A 21041-nucleotide genomic window follows, 5' to 3' on the forward strand; every position below is an offset into this window, starting at 1 on the left:
CCCCTCCACACCACATTCAACTCCCTTTTACACATCACAAAATTCAGCAAAAACTCTAAGGAAAACCAAGAGCAAGCGGTAGCAAGTGTGAGAGGAAGAAGAACTTTCTCGAAACAGCCGTAAGACCGAGAGGTAAACCCCCCCACACCTCAACACATTATCTTGCATCATGTCTAGAACAATGGCAACATAGTGCAAGAACTTAGTGGCACAAGTGTAACTACATTTAGTTCAGCCTCACACAAGTAGCAAGCTCCAATAATCAAGAGATCGACTTTCTTAGCCAAACACATAGGGTAATTTCAGGCTAGTAAAACTTCAACTCTTGGAATCATAGAAGCAACACTTAACATATCAAGATAAACAAGATCAAGCTCATTCCAGGGAGCTAATGTCCCTCCAAAATCAACTTTAAAACACATTAGCCAAGATCTCCAACATCACAAAGGACATGCTCAAAACTGGAAATCTAGAATAAAATGTAAACTAAGGACTTAAATACGAGACTTAGCTTAGAAGGGCTGCCCGGCAGGCGACGGAGCCCCGAGGATCACCGCGGAGCAGCAGCTGTCGCTCCCCGAGCCTTGGACGGCGATGACGGATGCTGCCGCGGAGAAGCGGTGAGGCCTCAGCCGCGTGGCAGTGACGGCACCAGCTCGTCGTCGTTCCAGAGCTGGCGGCTGGCTTGAGGTGCTGCACCGTTGTGTAGCAGTCGAGAGGGGGAGTCAAGGAGGCGATGCCTCCTCTCTGCTGCTAGACTCGCCGAGGACGGGAGCATGAGACGGAGGCAACAGACGTGAGTCTTCGGTGAGTGTCGTAGCTGCCTCGCGAAGGAGGCAGCGGCGAATGGCGACGAGCGGCGATGGCGAATTCGCCGGAGACCGCGAGGGAAGATGAGAGGCGCTGCTTCTCGATCCTCGCGACTTAGATAGAAGAGGGGAAGGGGATCGAATTTCGGCGGCGCAAGGAGGCGCCGACTGGAGCGGCGAACGGCGAGGGATGAGGCGTCGCGCCGCTGCTTCTCCTCCGAGCGGATTTTCTCTCAATTAGGGATTTAGGATTTGGGGATTTTGAGAAAGAAGAGAGAGAGAGTAGGGACCGATGGAGATGGGAAGAGGAAGTTTGGGCCATTAGTGCTTGGGCCACTATTAGTTTTTGTTTCGGGCCTCTATTAACTAAAATCATGGGCTAAGGTTTTAAATAGAGAATGGGCTATAATTCTTTTGATGATCTAAGAAGTTGGGCTAATAATTAAAATAAAGTAGGAGATTGGGCCTTAGCCTAATTAAATCATGAGCCCACCTATGTTGCTCAATCAAATAATTGAGGTTAAGTAATGATCCGCTAATTAATTCCACGATGATAAATTAAATCATGAGCCCACCTCGAGTTTTTTAGTTCTTGAATAAATGGCATAGGAGGTAACACCCTCTAGTTAAGCGTTCCAAGTAAATTAAATCTACTGATTTAATTAATATTCAAGAATTCTAGAACTTTTTCTAGAAAAATAAGAAAAAGAATAAGAGCACGCACATAGAATGCATTCATGTTTAAGCTTAATGGATATCTCAAAATCTAATTAAGTATTATTTTATTTCCTAAAGGGACGTCTTCACACGTCATCTAAGGCCAAGTTAAAGAACTTACGGATAGAGATTTTGCTTTGAGGTGGGCATTTCTTTCAAAACGTGATTTCAGTATGAAAATGTGAATCTTTGCTCAAGTATGTTGTCATGCCATGTTTTGTTTTATGATTACCTATCTGCTTGGCTATGCCAATTTAAGTTAAATCGAATTCGGGTCCCAATAGGGCCGCAAACCCTACTCGGACTAGAGTACACATAAGGGGACCGTGAGCTAACAAAGGAGTTGGCCGGTCCAGTGACCGTCGTGGAATGTGGCCACATTCCCGGTTCACATCAGTTTCAGATATGGTATATCCATGTTATGTGATTGCGCAATCAAAATCTTTACTAAAGGAAAAGTATTTAGTGACTCGGGTCTTTTAAGTAAAACCCCGTGATCACTCAACTATGGCATTGACAATTTAAAATAGAACTGTTTTTGGCAATGTGCCTACTGAGTATATCAAATACTCAGCCCTGCATGTTATTTTCAAATGTGCAGGTTGAACGTGGACGAGCAGGCGAAGGTGTTGGGAACGATCCTTAAATAAGTAGATAGGTAGCCCAAGGTAGTATGTCTCCATACATACTACTTTGTCTTGGACTCTTCCGCTGCTTTTGGATTTTGTACTAGGAATTTATGAACCTAGACCGCACTCTGACTTTATTTTGGCCTTGATTCACATTCGCCTATGAGGCTAATGTCCTATGTTCGACTTATCAGTTATGTTTATCCCATTATATTGTTTCTAAAGTGTTATTTAGTCACGTATAGATGCAGTCACTACCACTAGGGAGAATGTGATCGTGACATATTACTAGTGAATAATAAATATAATTAAATCTATTTGTATACATTAAGTATTAAAAATAATAGATTGATTTATAACAATTATATTATTAAATACGAATAAAATTGGGTTTATTTTAATACTAAGTACCTAACACTTTACTAAAGAAAAGTGTAAGAAGATTTTTTTTTTATTTTCTAATTTTGAGCATATTTTTTCTAAATATAAATTGTTATCTAAACCTTTCCATAACTTACTACTTACACAATATAAAAGTAAGGAGTATAAAACATTCTGAGTAAACGTAAGGCAGGCTTCAATTTAAAAAGAATAAAGAGTAATTAACAAATCTTAACTAAATGAGAGCAAACGTAAGGCAAGTTTCAATTTAAAAAGAATAAAGAGTAAAACACAAATCTTAACTAAATGAGAGCAAAATTAGCATGTGTATCGGTGTGTCCCACGTAGGGGAGGGGAATTATACCGAAATATCATAATACCAGATTTATCGTATCGAAAAAATATTGAAAATATCGGATTTTCGGTAAATTGTAGTTTTTAGTGCGGTATCATACCATATCGAAAGATTCGGTACGATAATGGTATTAGATTTCCTATACCACGGTATATATTGCCATACTGAATATTCGGTATACCGGTATCTACCGGCATACCGAATCGTCGATATATACCGATACTACACGGTATATCGGTATACCGATTGATTATTATATGTATAAACATATATGTATAGGGGTGGTGTGTTCATTTTCAACATGCAAATATTGTTCAAAATCAAAACACTTGTTATCCATTGGATCATCTAACGGTTAGATTAATGTCACGTGTCATCTAATAATGTAGATTATTAGTCTAATAATGTAACTTAACTAATAATGTACTCCCTCCGTCCCTTAAAATTTGGCGCTCTTTGATCGGCACGTGTTTTAAGAAATGTAATAGAAAGTGAGTTGAAAAAGTTAATGTCATGTGGGTCCTACTTTTATATATTAGTTTTAAAATAAAATGTGATTGGGAATGAGTTAGTGGAATGTGAGGTCTACTACTAAAAATAGTAAAAATGAAAGGTGACAAATTTTTAGGGACGGACGGAAAAGGAAATAAGTGACAAATTTATAGGGACGGAGGGAGTACTATTTTAGTAAAATAATGTAGTACTCCATCCGTTCCATAGTAATAGAGTCATTTTGTCATTTTGGTACATTCCATAATAATAGAGTCATTTCCCTTTTTAGTAAAAGTCAACACATTTTTCCACACCTACTTTACTCTCTCTTATTTTTTTCTCTCTTCATCTCTCTATTTTTTTCATTTTCCACTTTATTCTCTCTTTACTTAACTCACCTAACACAATTATTCTTAATTTCCGTGTCGAAAAGAAACGCCTTCATTACTATGGAACGAAGGGAGTAGTATTTTAGTGTAATAATGTATCATGACTAATAATGTAGAATTTTAGTCTAATATGTAGCATATTACAACCATCCAATCCAATGATTGGGCTGTGATCTGTTTGATGCTTAACACTAAGGAGGTGGTAGGACCTTAACGTTCACCATATATATTTATTTTATATTTGTACTAAAATTTAAAAAGAACGACTGCATGAACAAGATTTGATTGTGGTGAAGTTTAATTGTTTTGGACTTTTTAAAGTAGTTGGACACTAGAATTGTTTTTTAAAATATTTTGGGTATAATTGATTTTTTTTCCGGTGGCACAGGGATTACGGTATGTTGTACCGCATTTTGGTATACCACAAAAGTACGGTATACCGAAAATACGGTATGGTAATGGTATTAAAAACTACCTTACCGAATTTGCGGTATACCAAACTCCAGTATACCGAAAAATTTGGTATGGTATCGGTATACGGTATGACACTCACAGTACGGTATACCATACCGAACCACCCCTAGTGTCACGTGAGTTAAGACTAGATTCATAGCTTAAAAGTAATTTTAAAAGGAGGACCTCAATCAAATATAAGAGCATCAGCGGCGAAGGTCTTAGCTAAGCGCAACTGTCGTACCATTGGCGCGGCGCATACCCTGCTCGTTGTTGTGCTCTTGCTGACGGCACGGCAAGAGCACTGATGTGCCGAAGAGCACGCCTATGTGGTGCCTCCTGATTGGCTCGTTTTTATTCTGTTAATTTTTTTTTAAATAATAAAAAATCGAAAATAATCCAGAAAAAAGGAAAAAGAAAATATTTTCTGATTCCCAAAAATATAGCCGTTTTTTTACCCTTTTTTTCAATTTTTTAAATTTTTTTTATACCACAATTATCTATAAATATCCACATTCATCATCCATTCTTTACATCAAATTATCTCTCATTCATACATCAATTTTTTTTTATTATGAATTTAATTATGTAATTTTTTAGTAATTTGTAATAGTAGTTCGGGTATTTTTAATGCATTTTAATATTGTGAAAATATTTTCAGTAATTGAAGTATTTAAATTGAATAATAGAAGGGTGGGACCCTTGAGCATGCTCTTGCGGAAGAGCAGATAGTAAAAAATGAATAAATGTGGGTCTGGGCCCACATCCATGATCTTTAGTAAGAGCATGGATGGAGATGCTTTAAATCATGCATAATTGCCCGTTCAAATTAAAGTTGAATATTTTAAACCGGTTTGACCGGTTACCGGTTTTTGGTCAGACCGAGCGGTTTGAATGGTTCAAAACAATCCAATGTGTGAGCGGTTTTTGGGTGTAACCAAACTGGACACGGTACCAGTTCACGGCCCAACCGGTCGAACCGGCCGGTCCGATCTAATTTTTAAAACACTGATTTTAACTACCCTTATTCTCATCTTTCTTACTTACCTATTGTGCATTAATTTCTGTGTCATCCCAAATGTCTTTCTTTTGAGACAGAAGGAGTATATGAACATAATTTTTAATATAAAAGCGAATTAAACATAAAAGAAAAATAAAAGAGAAATATAAAAATAAAATCTGCGCACCTCAGGAGTTTCGATGTCGGGATAATTCATAAGGTAGACGGACCTAGAAACCAGCTAAGCTAGAAATCTATTTGAGTGTATTTGTATACATATGTAGTACTGTTCCACTCAAAATGTTCACATTCTTGAGTGTCACGAGATTTTATAAGTAGAGAGAAAAAAAGGTAGTTGAATATTTCATTGAGGTGAAAAAAGAGAGAGATTTATTCCACAATATAGAAGAAAGTGGACATCTTAAGTGGAACAAACTAAAAAGGATTTATGGACATCTTGAATGGGACAAAGAGAGTTATAAAATGAGCCTCTTTCTTCCTTATAAAACTCAATTTCTAGTGTTTTTCCATGTTTCTATTTCCTCTAATTTTTCTCTGTTTTTTACCTTGATTTACGGATCAATTTTATCTATTATGAAAATATCCTTATTTTGCAGTGATAATTTATAAATTTAGATTCTCTTAATTTCAAATACTATTATTAATAAAAACAATTCTCCAAGGACTAAATAGCTAATATCACATGCTTGAATATTTTCAAAATATTACTCATGTTTCAATTATATCATGAATGGGAAGAAACTATGCAAATTTATATCTAAAGATTTTTTTTTAAAAAAAATAAATAAAATTAACTCCTATATGAAGGAGGAAATTACAACTGATGTCAAGAGGGCTTGAACTCAGCCACCTCATACATTGAGGTCTAAGCTCTTTGCCGCTAGGACAAAGGCTCTTGACAAATTTATAAGATTGAATGTTCATATGATGTTAAAAATTTCAATTTGATCTAAATTAAAATTACCAATAATAAAAATCGTCTTAAAGTTAGGCTTAGTGTAACAAATTAGTTCGATGATATATAATGAAATAATATTTTAAATGTCAGTGTTTCAAGAAAATATAATTAATGTGTCATTAAATTAAATGTGGAATACATTTTATTCTATGTATTATTAATTCAGATTTTATTGCTTAAATAACTTCAAATTTCCATAATTTTAATTGTTTCTCATTGAATTTCTAGCATCATGTAACTAGTATATTGTTACCAATAACTAGAAATCGGGGTATAAGAAGTTTTTTTTCTGTGCAAATAATAACAAAACTTTAATCACATATGAAGTATCAGAACTTATTTGAAAATCACATAAGAAGTTGCTGATAGAATGTGACAGAATTCATATGTTAGCAAATTTAGGGATTGCCAAAGATGCCCTTCAAGCTATTTGGACACTTTTGTCCAAAAAGTAGCTAAAAACACTACATTCGTGATTATATTAAACGTATGGGTCTTCTGGCGCTATTTTTTTTGTTAGGGGTTTGTGGTGTCACAACCCGAAAAGTTAGGGACTTTTGACGCAGTTCACTCTATAATAAAATGTCAGGTGAATGAAGTTAGTGGAATGTGAGAACTATTACCATTTATGGAAGATTCTAACTAAGACTCTTAATGTGAGACAAACTAAAATAAAAAACTGGGACTACTAAAGTGAGACTGATGGAGTAGTATGTAAAAATGGAACTTAAATTGCACTACCTATTTTTTACTAACTTTCTTTAATAATTTTTAAAACCCGCGCGGGACGAAATTGAGACTCCTAAAGTGGAATTGAGGTATTTTTTTTCAAGGGGTCATAATGAATAAATAAAAATGTTACTCCTACTAATAAACAATGCAAATTCTCTTCCATCATAGAAAGTAATATACTCGATTTGTAGAAGTCTATGTTATGTTATTGTTGAGTATCGAATGGAAGTGGAGTAGTTGTTGTGTGGTGTAAGATGAACGCAAGCGGATGAAGGACGGCCACTCACTTGTAAGAGAAATCTAAAAAAAAGCGCACATTCATTCCAAGTTGGTATCAAGATGGCAATCCTACTACCGCCTTCAAAATGGCCACTCAGGCATCCTTCACGGCGGAGGAGGGTGACACCGGTGGTGGCGGCAGCGAGTGGTGTCCGGAAGGAAGACATAGTGATTGTGGGAGCCGGAATATCCGGGCTGGCAACCGCCGTTGCACTTCAAAGGTTTCTCACCACGACCTTCACCTGTCATTTGATTCGGAGATGGTTTTAAAAAGAATTGTTTTGAACAGAGTCGGAATTGAGTCTGTGGTGGTTGAGCAGGCTGCGTCGCTGAGGAGCGGTGGCACTTCGCTCACATTTTTCAAGAACGGATGGAAAGTGTTTGATGCCATTGGAGTGGCTGATGAGCTACGCCCACAGTTCCTCGAAATTGAAGAGTGAGTGTTTTGACTTACCTTCTTAGTAAGAATTTGCATTTGATTACATCCCTATATATATTTGTGTGCAGGATGGTTGTAAAAGCGGAGGGTGGGAGGGAGCTGCGTTCCTTCAGATTCAAAGATGAGGACCAAAGGTAAACCGAACCGAACTGAACCCTCTTGTTGATGTAAGATAATTTGAATGGAAGTTGTGAATGGAAGCAGTCAAGAAGTGCGTGCGGTAGAAAGGGGAACTCTGTTGGCGGCTCTGGCAAACCGGCTACCCCCGGCTGCCATTTCCTTCTCCTCTAAGCTTAAGAGCATCGAGACAGGCCACAACGACGACACCCTGCTCACATTCGATGATGATTCTGTCATATCTGCCAAGGTAGTTTCCATCTAGCTTGGATCACCACATTGACAAATGGCTTTCTTCTTCAACTTTAATCGCTGCCACTTAGGTTGTTATCGCCTGTGATGGGATACGGTCGCCAGTAGCCAAGTGGATGGGCTTTCCTGATCCCAGATACGTCGGCTATTGTGCTTTCCGCGGCCTTGGAGTCTACCCTGACGGCCAGCCATTCAAGCCACGAGTGACTTATGTCTATGGGAGAGGCATTCGTGCTGGATACGTTCCAGTTTCATCCACTAAGGTCTATTGGTTCGTCTGCTTCAACAGCCCGTCCCCGGGTATGCTTCCCTTCCACTTTTTATAACCTAACTATACTTGAATGGCATGGAAGATCAATAGTAAATATTGAATCTTGTATAGATCTTCCAACACTTTGTGCACATTTCAGGTCCCAAAATTACTGATCCATCCATATTGAGGCAGGAAACTGAGAATCTGCTCAGAGACTGGCCATCGGAGCTCTTAAGCATCGTCAAATCTACACCTGACGATACAATCATAAGAACCCCTCTGGTGGATCGTTGGCTGTGGCCGGGCATCACACCGCCTGCTTCATCAGGAAAGGTCGTTCTTGTTGGCGACGCTTGGCATCCAATGACCCCAAATCTTGGGCAAGGCGCTTGCTGCGCGCTCGAGGACGCAGTGGTCTTGGCCAATAAGTTGGGAGAGGCAATGAAGCTCGGAACCATGACAGTGGAAGAAGCGTTTAGGTCCTATGGAGCCGAGAGGTGGCCGCGGATCTTTCCCTTGACTCTCCGCGCCAATCTTGTGGGTGCTGTGCTGCAGCTTGACAACCCTGCGGTGTGCTCTCTTCGGGACAATTTAATTTTGCCCAAACTAGTTAGGTTGGGGCCAATGTTGGAGCATACCAATTTCGATTTTGAACCTCTGCAGCTATAGTCTTGGACATAACTCAAACAAGATTAGCTGTTGGAAATGGTAGTTTGTTTGCAAACGAACTAATCGGCATTATTGTAAATTACACGATTTAGACGGAAAAAAAATCGAAAACAGTTGTATAAATAAGTGTGAAGAATTAATTAATCCAAGGCATACGACAGATTTTCAATGTGGCGTTATACAAAGCTATGTTATCGATCTTAGATCACTGTATCTCGATATTTTGGAGCGTCAGCAACACCTTCTTCGATGTTGATGACGAGCATCTAAATCCTTACTTTGACAGCAATGGAGTCACCTTTATTTGCCAAATCTACTGCCATATTTAAGAGAATAATGTCAGTCTCAGAAGCTGATGGAATTAACGAACAAGAATATGCAAGCGAAGTCCATTAAACACAGCATCTTACACATAAAAGCTACTTGAAAATAAGAAACAGTTAATGAGGATATGCCAGGAAGCATAACCATATAAGATTTGTTAGTGACTACAGCAAACTTATTCCACAGACTACTCAGGCTTAAACGAGTTACTGACGAATTCAGGTATAGTTTATGGTGCTACAAGTTACATTCAGAAAGGGAATTCAGAAAGTTGGCATGTTCCCCCCAAATCAAATAAAATTATGTTGATACAGTCAACTTAATTTGTCTACTAATTAGTCACAATAAACTTTATCTACATTTAAAACGCATTGTAGGATCACATACTGAATCTTCATTTCATGAAACCAGGAAAGATCAATTCAAACTTTCTCCCAAACATATGTGGTTATTTATTCATCAGGAATAAGTCAGAACTAGTAACTTCCAGTCTCGACAATGATTCATCACTTACAAAGAAACTCACAACGGCAAACCTTGCAAACAACAATCATCAGTTACTTCGGTTGCTTCAAGTACATTATGTTGACAACCTATTCGATATCCCATTGTTGATATTTGAATCTCAAACAGTATGCAATTCTATAATCCAAGCCTATAAACCAACTAATCAACACCCAATTGTTGTATATCCTCTTGTGGAGGGGTGACATTTACTCTTTATGATTGAGTATCTAAATCTGATAAATCAAGCAAAATCAGAGAAGATGATAGAAAGTATCAAGGGTATTGCAAAAGCCCCCTTACGATGTTGTAACAGATAAAGTCAACAGAAGAAAACCCCTAGTAAAATTCCTCATCAATAAGCAGATGAATTAGTCCACCTCAATACCCCAAAATCCACAACCGAAGATCAAAATAGCCTAGAGTTAAAAGTGGTGAAGATCCATGGCTTAATTCTTGTTGTATACATAAATATCCATCTCTTCAAAGTGAATCGTCATATAAAACAAAAAAAATCTCAAGTCAAAATCAGGACTATAGATGATTTGAAATCCCCAATAATGGATCTCGATGGCCTCAGTTAATCTTAAAAGATCCGAAATCCAATTTCATGCCGAAGTAATTTCAGATCCTATCAATCAACCTAAAAATGGATAGCGATCAATAAAACAGGAGCAAAGAAAGCAAACCTGGAGCAGAGAAGAACCACAAGATGACGGCACAGATGAGGAGCATAATAGGGATGAGGTGGACGGCGGCCTCGGCGGATCTGAGGCGAAGACGGTCCTTCTTGGCGAGGTGTGATTCGGGATTGTAAGTGGGAAGAAGTTGTTGCTGCTGTTGCTGTTGGTCGGCATCTGGTGGAGAAGGGGAGGAGGAGAAAAACTCGTCGGAGACACGAGTGGAGCTCCCGGAGCGATACATGTTACAAAAATTGGGGTTGGATTTTGGTCAACTCGACGACTATTCTATTTAAGATTGCAACCGCCGCCGTCCCGCGCTAAAATCACTCACTTGCCTCGTTTTATTCGTCACTTTTCCTTTTTATTTTCTTCTTCTCTTCTCCTTTTAATATTCTCTACTTTTCTACTATGTTATACTCTTACTCTATCCTCCGTCCATTAAAAAAAAAATAGTCTTATTTGTGTTATTGATCAGATAAATTTTAACGAGAAATTAGTAAAATTAGAGAGGAAGAAGAAAAGAATAGATAAAATATGCATCTTGTTACAAAACTCACAGTAGCAAAATGAGATTGTTTATTTGATGGGGGAAGGTAATTGAATGCAAAACATGTATACATCTTGTTGCAAAACACATGACTATCATTTTTAGATAATTTGAATATCATTATTAGTTCATTCTAAGTTAGTTTAAAATTTTTAATATTAAAAATACGGATGTTGTTGTTTAATCATTTTAGGTTATTCTTGTTAAATAAACTAAAATCGAACTAAAAATATATGGAATCTGAAAATGACCAGAATGTGTTTGATTTTGTGATACTCCTCCATCTTAAAAATATAACACGAGAATTATTGCACGGGAATTAATGATCTATTCCCTCCGTTCTTTATTAATAGAGACATTTCTTTTCGATAGGGAGTTTAGAATAGTGTGTTAAATGGTTAGTGAAAAAAGTAAGAGGGATTAAAATAAGAGAGATGAAGAGAGAATAAAATACTCCCTCCGTCCCACTTTAGGAGTCCCGGATTACTACTTTTGGATGTTCCACTTTAGGAGTCCCGGTTGGAATATTCTATAACTGGTAATAGGCCCCACATTCCACTCACATTTTTCCACTCACATTTTATTATAAAACTAATATATAAAAATATGACTCATTTTCCACTACCTTTTTTCACCAACTTTCCTTTATATTTCTTAAAACTCGTGCCGAATTCAACTGAGACTCCTAAAGTGGGACGGAGGGAGTAGAACGGAGAATTACTTTTTTGCCAAAAATAGAAATGACAGAATTAACTTGGAACTTCCCAAAATAAAAAAATGACTCTATTAACATGGAACGGAGGGAGTACTATGGAAGTCGTTCAAAAATCATAATTGGTCTACTATGCGAGTACTTAGAGTTGTCTGCTTCTTATGTATTTAAATATAAATTAAAACATCTCATAAATACAACAGCAAAACACATTATAACAAAATATTCATTCTCATAAAATGGTAAAAATGGATATATGGATAAAGAATTATTCCCTCTGTCCCACCTAAGATGACCAATTTTTCTTTTTAGTTTGTCCCAAGATGACCTAATACTAAAAATATAAACACATATATTTCTACTTTATTCTCTCTCTTATTTTATTCTCTCCACTAAACATACAAAATAAAGTTGCACAAAATTCTGTGCCGCCCAAGGAAGGTGTCGTCTTCCTTGGGAGGGTAGAGTGTTACATATACAAGCATTCGAAAGATACTTTCAGTATACTAAACTCTAAAAGAGTCCAATTTGATAATATCCTCAGAAGGCGTTCAAAAAATGCTCTATTATTCAGAAACCCAACTAGTTGAAATTTATTCTCTCGAATAATAAATAAAGGTTTCAAACTAGACTACTCTTGGAAAAAGATATTAATTATTAAAGTCAAATAGCAAACTTAAAATAAGTAGTAGATATTTATATCTTAAACATTGAAAATAATAAATTAAAGTGGTAAAATTGGATTACTCATAATTTAGGATTGGACGGACAGTCAATATTATTATACAATAGTGGCTGGTAATAATATTTGTTAGAGTTTTGTATACTAGAAATCACCATTCGAGTGATTGGATATTGTAAAAACTCTTATTTTATTTTCCAAGGAATAAAACAGATTATTTGTCATAATAGTGTTATGTTTATATTTAATGGTTGTTTTACATGTTTAAATGTATAAGAAACATATAAAGTCTAAGTCTTTATTTTATTAGACCGGTTCTAGGCGTCGTCCACTTTAAGGTAACACGGTCAGTTCTGAACAAAGGAAAAACTGAATATCACAACCCAGATACGCCTTGATTACCTATCGTGAAAGGTTGCAATGTCAGCCCGTATATTTCAAAGCCTTACTGAAATAAGATGACATTGGTATGATATAGCACTTAATAGATCTAATAACGAGACATGTCTTTATGCTATCTACTGAAAGACGAGGTCTTGATAAACAATCATTTCTTAATCAATATATTTAGCATTGAGCATACCTTACTGATTATGCATTACTTTGACTTATCAAATGGTGTGGGTTTTTCGAAACGCAATAATCCTGATATCTTGGGTAGTGGTGATTAATATTGTAGAGATCAAATCATTCGTGATTTACTAATAACCGAGATCTCTTTGATTACACCGCAAGTCGGAGATGGTCAATCTCCCTAGAACACACAGACCAAATACATCAAAGAAAAGAAACAAGATACAAGATACTCCCTCTGTCCGCCATGTTCATTTTTCCTTATTGGTCCGACCACCAATAAATGTCTCATTTCACTTTTACTATATTTGATAAGTGGATCCCGCATTCCACTAACTCATTTTCATTCACATTTTATTATAAAACAAATATATAATACTTCGAGCCAGTCAAATATGGGACGTTTATGCATGGTCAAAGGGAATATCTATTACAAGTCAAAATCCTAGCACTAGTCAGATCCTCCACTGGTCTGACTCTAAGCCAAGCACCACTAGTAATTATACTAAGCACACACGTAAGTAACACCAGCAACTAGATCCAAAGGGATCTGAACAAGTTACTAAAAGAGACCGTCAAGAAGATATAGAATGTGGCATAGGTTGCACACGCAACTTCACAATGTCAAAGGCCTTCTCTATCTTCACCAACAAGTCATAAGGGAGCACAATGAGACCAATCGAACCCCAAATCCTAGGGATCCACCGATTGCTACTTCACCAGCCTTCTACTACACGGAACCGACAAATCTCCTCACAAACATAGCCTATGGCTCAAAAAGTCACGAATCTCTCATATATCAACGAATTGCCCAAAGATCTCCCCCCGTCAGAACAGATCGAAACTCAACCATTCAATCTCGAACAAAACTGACCGATCAACACAAAAGTTGACGGATCCTTACTTAGAACTCACGAAAAGATGAGAAGGAGTTGTCGGAGAAGATGGTCAGCAAAGATCAGATAAGAGAGAGAGAAGTTTCTTGAGAAAAGACGGAGAGAAAATATCAGAGAGAGAAAGAGTGTGCAATGTTGAATGAGAGAATGAGTGTGAGTCATAAGACTTAACACTCAGCGAAGAAGCACAGATAAAATCCAACAGTCACAGCTCATGATCCTCGTGCAACAATCTGGAGTCCCCAGGTAAGTAACGTGCCTCAAGCTTGTTAGGCCACCACAAATGATACGGGCCTCTCAATTAATTCATCCCATTGAATTAATTCTCAAGCCCAATACCAATTCGGTCCATTAGTCTCACAATATCTAGCGATGCTAGGATTGCTATTATATTGGAACGCGCGCTAATGAGTCTTGTTTGATAATGTCCTAAAGAGGAGCTCGAAACAATATTTTTTCGGAACCTAGCTAGTTGGATTTTTTTTTATTCCATGAATAATACATAAGCATTTCTTGTTGAGTCCACTCTTGGAATTAACAATGTATTAATTAATTAAGTCCATAGCAAACATTAATTAATGGACATTATATCTTTAGCGCGAGAAATAATTTTTAAAAGTGGAAACCTCGTATTTGGATAGGTGATACAATATTATTACTGTAGTGGTTGGTAATGATATTCCAATATGAGCTTGAATTATATTTTGGGTTCAATTTAATTAGATAAGAGCCAATTGGGGGTGGCCTGCATCTAAACCTCCATAGATCTCTGACTTGGCCCAATATGTAACTTAATATAAATGGGAGAATAAAGGAGAGACAAGGTACAACTTAATACACAATTTTTGTCCGCCTCTCTCTCTTTGTGAGGCGCCGATTTTTTTGGTCTCGTACTTTATGTGGGAGTTCCGTCTTCTTTATTAAAGTCCTATACATTTTGATAATAACAGCCTATCATGATATCGAAATATAGTTCGGGAACCAGTAAGAAGATTTGTGGTCTAGTATTGAAGATCATCACATGGAGAAGTAGCGATCAATCTATTATTCTTTGAAGAATCAAGAAGTTATTTAATCCTCTCCGTAGAAAAGCATGTTTTAGGTTTCTATTAATCAAAGGCATATTTTAATTCAAGTTTTGATCCTGATACATGTGATAATTATGCCGAATAGATTTTGTCTAAATAATCTGCTAAATAGATCTAATTCTCTGATTTATTTGTTCTTTGGTTACCAACCCCATCAATATTTTGTTTGAATTTAAATTAAATTGGGGCTCAATTTAATTAGTTATAGTCCAACAGGTTTGGCTTTAGTCCTACCTCCATGGATCTCTAATTTGGTTCATTATAACTATATATAAAGGAGATTATAGAAAATATTTGGGACCAAATGATCACAAAAGTTTTATGCCCTACTTTCACCGGTGGACGAAAAATCAGTTCTCTCCGAAGCAAAAATTATGTCTTCTTTCTAGTCAAGTCCTTTTGGTTCTGACAAGCTTTACCCACCAAAAGGTCATAATCTCAGTTCGAGAATAGATTAGGTGATTCGTGGTCGAGTAATACCTCATCGCATGAAGAAGGTGCAACTAATCGTGTATTCTTTGGAGAATCAAATCGGTAATTCTAAACCATAAAAAATTCATTTTTATGATATTAATTCCTTGAGCATGAACTATATGTGTTCTTGTATGCAATTAACTGTTTAGCATGTGAATCAATTAATCTCATAATATGTCAAAATCGATCATATGTCTAATTTATTTGTTTATGCAAGTCTTCTGCTATGCAAGGAGGACCAAAACCCCTTCATGTATTAGGAGTGTGCTCACAAGATATGCAATTTATCTATATTTTATCAGGATAGGAAGGATCAGCTGGTGATGGAAGAGTTTTAAGGGATGCAATCACAATGGAAAATGGATTGGTCGTTCCTCGTGGTAAGATTGTAATCCCATTTTTAAAATTAGAAGAATTGCAAAATTTTAATCGAAAACTAACACGTGACATAATTGGTAATGTTCATATTATTTGGTGGATGATGGATACACAAATGGTGAAGGATTTCTTGCACCATTTCAATGTCAAAGATATCATGTAAATAATTGGAATGAAAGACATCAACCTAAATTAGTTAATATGAGGTACTCCTCTTATAGAAATATCCTTAGAAGTCTTTCCTTCTATCCAGCAAAGTTTTTTAATCGGATCATCTGAGCATGTTGCTTACTTCATAATTTCATAAAGAAAGAAATTTGTGTATATCAAATGGATAATAAAGATGATGTCTTATTTGAAGGAAAAGAAGATGATGATGGAGAAGATAGAGAATTTTTTGTTTCAATCGAACCTTCTAATGACTGGACAAATTTTAGAAATAGTCTTGCTAATAACATGTTCAGTACTTGGAGGTGATATATTCAGTAGAAGGTTGATTATTTTTTTGTTCAACTGACTGCATATTTTGGTTAATTGTACTGACTGCATATCTTATTTTCTTGTAATTGACTGCTTATTTTATTTGTAATTGACTGCGCAATTATTATTTACTGACTGCATATTTTTGTTTTTTATAGGGTTTTTGGCTTTTTAAACCAAAACCTTTCCCCGAATTCCGGTTTTTCCCATGAACTACGAGATTTGTTTTTAAAACCACGAACTTTCATTTTGTTAGGATTTTCCCCCGGCGGGTCAATGACGAAACTCAGGTTGTCTACATGTCAATTTTAATCCTATTTGTTACTAAATTGATTACTTGGATCCTATTTGGCACAATAATACATACAATCACAAGTATTACATAACAAATGACAACTTTTGAATAAACAAAACACAACTTTAACATTTTGAATTATGCTATTCGGGTCGGGTTGGTAAAATCCTAACGAAATGTAAGTTCATGGTTTTAAAAACAAATCTCATAGTTCATGGGAAAAACCAGAATTCGGGGAAAGGTTTTGGTTTTAAAAGCCAAAAACCCTTTTTTATATGATCATCTTGAAAAGAATGGATTCATAAAGCAAGAGGTCCTAGTAGAAACAAAAGAAAAATGAAATTATTTTCAAGATCCAAACTTATTGAGGATCTTCTTGATATGGTGAATGTTGGAGCATATAAGGCTGACTGTTCAACACCACTCGACAGACGAAACCATAAATCGCCGTAAATCTCCCCCACACTGACGAAATCGATGAGCTTCATCGACAATGACGTATTTACTCAAACCCAGGCCAAAATCGGTGACGACTTCACATATTCCAAACAATCAGGACAAAACCACCAACCTAGAGACGACACTGAAGGTAGCCTTAGATCTCGACACCTCCACCGAGGAAAACGGAAAAAAAACCACCATCTACGCCGGATGACATTTCTTCCATCACCAGAGAAAGGTAAAAGCTACAAACCCAAACCTTAATTTTTTCCAAATTACTTGTTTAGATTTCAAATGATTAGTTTCAAATCAATTTAATTAGAGAAATTTTTTTAGATCAGTTCGCTAATTAAATTGATTTTAAGCTAATCATTTGAAATCTAAACATGCAATTTGGAAAAAAATATTAGGGTTTAGGTTTGTAGCTTTTACCTTTCTCTGGGGTGGAAGAAATGTTGTCCGGCGTAGATGGTGGTTTTTTCTCCGTTTTCCTCGGTGGAGGTGTCGAGATCTAGGGCTACCTTCGGTGTCGTCTCTGGGTCGGTGGTTTTGTCCTGATTATTTGGAATATGTGAAGTCGTCGCCGATTTTGGCCTGGGTTTGGGTAAATACGTCGGTGCCGATGAAGCTCACCGATTTCGTTGGTGAGGGGGAGATTTATGGCGATTTAAGGTTTCGTCTGTCAGGTGGTGTTGAACAGGAATTAGTTTACATGGAGTATAAACTACCGGTGAGTAGACGAAGTTGTCGCTGATTTGTTGTGCGGTGTGGTCAGCATCGCCGTCGGTGGTGAAGTTTTGTTGGCGGAGATGGTGGAGCGGCGCGATTTTGGGCTAGGGTTTGGCTGAGGCGGTGGAAGAAATGGGGAGAAAATCCCTTTTATATTTTCCTGTATAATATGCTACTGTATTATAGTACTTAGTTTGTAATGTTCATTTATTAGGCTGATTAACTGTAATTCGTGTAATATAAGTGGGGGACATTAAATAGAATTCGGGTTGGTCTCTTATATATATAGGTTGTTTTGGGTTCGGTTTAATTGTGTTATTTGGGTTTTCGAACTTTAGCACACTATTTAATTAGGTCATTTCAGATAATTCAAGCTGATGGACTCTCATTTTATTTAGGCTTTTCTTATTGGTTTAATTTGGTTGTTTCGTATGCTTCAAATAAAAAAAAGATTGTTTATTTAACTTTTGTTGAGGAAAAGTTACATGTTTCATTGCCTAATTCGGGTTTAAAGGCCAAACCACACATTAAGTCGAGAATCAAGACAATGATGATATATTTTCACATTGTATACGACATTGTGCAAGGCTATAATATGAGTGGTTTTGAATGTGATTAGGGCTGGGTCAGTATGGTACACATTACCAAAAATGTTATACCGTCCCAAAAATATCGGTATACTGTATCAAACAATTCGGTATACTGATTTACGGTATACCGAACTTTCAGTATGGATAATATCAACTGTATTGTATACCGAACGTCGGTACATTGTACCGCTACACCGTACCATTACATATAACTTTCTACCAAAAATATATAAATAAATTTATAAATGATTTATAAATTAATGGATATAAATCCATAATATTAAATTATATTATTATTTTAATCGGTATGTAAGGTATATACCGTTAATTCGATACGTATCGACTTCGATATATTTCAGACTTTCGGCATAAGGAAATTGCTATATACCGTATTTTTGTTATACTATGATATACCGCAGTATAAGAAAATTCATACTGTTACTGTATCGAAAACTTAATAGTATTGTATCGCACAGAACCGAAAATTTGGTAATTTTTGGTATATTTTAGCACGATACGGGCTATATACTTTTTTTTTGGTATATTTTAGCACGATACTGGTGAAATAAGATGTCACTTTTTATGAGGATTTAGTCATTGTTTTTGGAAAAGATCAACAAGGAGTAGTGCTGAGAATCAAGTTGATATTTTGAAAGAGGTACATAGAAAACAATGTAACACCAATGAAGAGAATAGTATGAATATAGCTGAAGATTCAGATGCATAATTTCTTCTTTGCAATCCCCAAGAAATGAATGAGCTCTCCATCAAAAGAAGAAAAGAAGAGTTGATGAGTCCATGCCAATAGATATCAAAGAAATTGCATCAGTTATTGCAACTGAAATTGCCTAAGCTAGTGAACTTTTCAATAAAGTTATTGGTGTTCGATGCTTAAATATCTGAAAGAAAATGAAGATTAATTCGGAGATAAAGAAGATCTCGAATCTCAGTTATCAAGTCTGTGTGTCATATTGCAAGCAATCCTGATCGATGTATTATTTACCATGGAGGAAGAAAACAAGGAGCAGTTGATTAGAGTATATTAAATGGCGAAGTTTGAATAGTTTTTGATGTTTTGGTTCACCTGCCCATGCTTGCCTATGAACTTAATGTTTATCAACAAAATTTTATTTTTGCCAGTGAATCTATCCCATACTAAACTGGTTAGTGAATGCTACTCCCTCTGGTCTATTTTAGTAGATGTATTTCGTTTTGAGCACTTATTTTGGAAAAATGATAGCAAAGTAGTTAAAATGTAGATAGATAATAATGTAGAGAAGGCTCTCCATTCCATTCCATCTTTATTTTATTCCATCATATCAAGCATGTCCATAGCATTTTAAATCATTTATACTAAACTCAAACTCATTTGAGCGTAAATATCACATTAAATAGTGATTTTACTCCAACTATTTACATCAAACTCAAACTTAAAAGTATATTCTCTATACACTACCTTTTTTACTCACAAAATTTGAAAAAATGATCTCAGTTTATTTTTAGTGTAAATCTAAAGATAGATATATTTTACTCAAAAAAGTAAATGTTAATTTGGTTCTAAACATATGACCAAAATACGAATTTGGTCCAAAACATTCACTTTATGAAAAACAGGTCCATAACAAATGAAACACAAAGTGATATAAGTATTTTTGGGATGTCCTTGGTCTTGCCCGCCGGGATATCTGCCCCTATTGTGGATCCTCTTAGCTTGCATATATGTATTATTTATCTAAAAATATAAAACCATTGTAAATATTAAATCATTATAAATATTATACAAAAGTGATATAAGTAGGATAATTAATATTTAGATTCATAAATATTTAAAATGTTTATTTATTATATAGATGAACACAAAGTTATCTCAATATATAGTTAACTCAATTTATTCATTTTTTTTGGAGCAATACTCACAAATGTATGGGCTGGGCTATTGTAGCAAGCAGTAAACAAGATTATCATATCCACTAGGATTATGATAAGTACTCCCTCCGTCCCTCCGTCTCATTTTATTAATTAAACATTCCACTTATTTCTTAAAATTCATACCATAACTAAATGACACTCCTAATGTGGAACGGAGGAAGTATTTGAAAATTCATACCATAACTAAATGACACTCCTAATGTGGAACGGAGGAAGTATTTGAATACCACGACGAAATATTGACATTATTAAGAAAATTTCTAAAATGATATTTTTGTGTTTCTGTATAAGACAAACGATGAAATAATATGTCTACAAGATCTAGAATCTCATTTTGCAAAGGTGAAATAGTATTTTGTCGGTACAGTTGCAGATTTTTGTAACAAAATTTCATTTTTTTTCATATTTTTGTATAAATTACTATTTGTCTAAACATTTACCATTATAATTGTTGGTGTATATTAATAGTTATTCTTATATTCCACCGGTCCCATCCAAATTGAGGATATATTCAAGCATAATTGATACTGGTTTTCATAATATTTTTTAATTTTTGAAAAGAATAAAAATGATTTGTTTTTAATAAATAAAAAATAGTAAAAGGGGATGGATATATTTTTAATATTGACTAATTGGATATATGTTTTCACAATATAAAATATAGCAATTTGAAAAGAAACACAAAAGTGAATACGCGTGTAGAATTTTCACCATTCAATTAATACACATCAGATTTGGCGAATAGTATAATTTGATTCATGAATTAATGGC

General features: G+C 35.7%; 2 protein-coding genes across 3 annotated transcripts; one reads left to right on the forward strand and one right to left on the reverse strand.

Annotated features, from left to right (window-relative positions):
- The first annotated feature begins 7149 nt into the window (after nucleotides 1-7149).
- On the forward strand, nucleotides 7150-9114 carry CTF2A (FAD/NAD(P)-binding oxidoreductase family protein). Of its 2 annotated transcripts, none has more exons than XM_048088097.2 (6): nucleotides 7150-7436; nucleotides 7536-7651; nucleotides 7723-7788; nucleotides 7859-8021; nucleotides 8095-8323; nucleotides 8434-9114. In XM_048088097.2, the coding sequence occupies exons 1-6, from the start codon at nucleotides 7302-7304 to the stop codon at nucleotides 8943-8945; spliced, it is 1221 nt and encodes a 406-aa protein (XP_047944054.1). In that variant the 5' UTR covers nucleotides 7150-7301; the 3' UTR covers nucleotides 8946-9114. The 2 variants fall into 2 exon arrangements, with proteins under 2 accessions (XP_047944054.1, XP_047953181.1); XM_048097224.1 differs by having other exon boundaries at nucleotides 7151-7436; nucleotides 7505-7651.
- On the reverse strand, nucleotides 9041-10815 carry LOC148926622 (uncharacterized). Its single transcript, XM_089059469.1, has 2 exons — nucleotides 10463-10815; nucleotides 9041-9261 (listed from the first exon to the last, which is right to left on the reverse strand). The coding sequence occupies exons 1-2, from the start codon at nucleotides 10695-10697 to the stop codon at nucleotides 9212-9214; spliced, it is 285 nt and encodes a 94-aa protein (XP_088915595.1). The 5' UTR covers nucleotides 10698-10815; the 3' UTR covers nucleotides 9041-9211.
- Between the last annotated feature and the right edge of the window lie 10226 nt (nucleotides 10816-21041).

Source organism: Salvia hispanica, chromosome 5 (genome assembly GCF_029641045.1).
Source record: "Salvia hispanica isolate PSC_SH4W2 chromosome 5, Shi_PSC_v1, whole genome shotgun sequence".
Lineage (NCBI taxonomy): Eukaryota > Viridiplantae > Streptophyta > Magnoliopsida > Lamiales > Lamiaceae > Salvia > Salvia hispanica.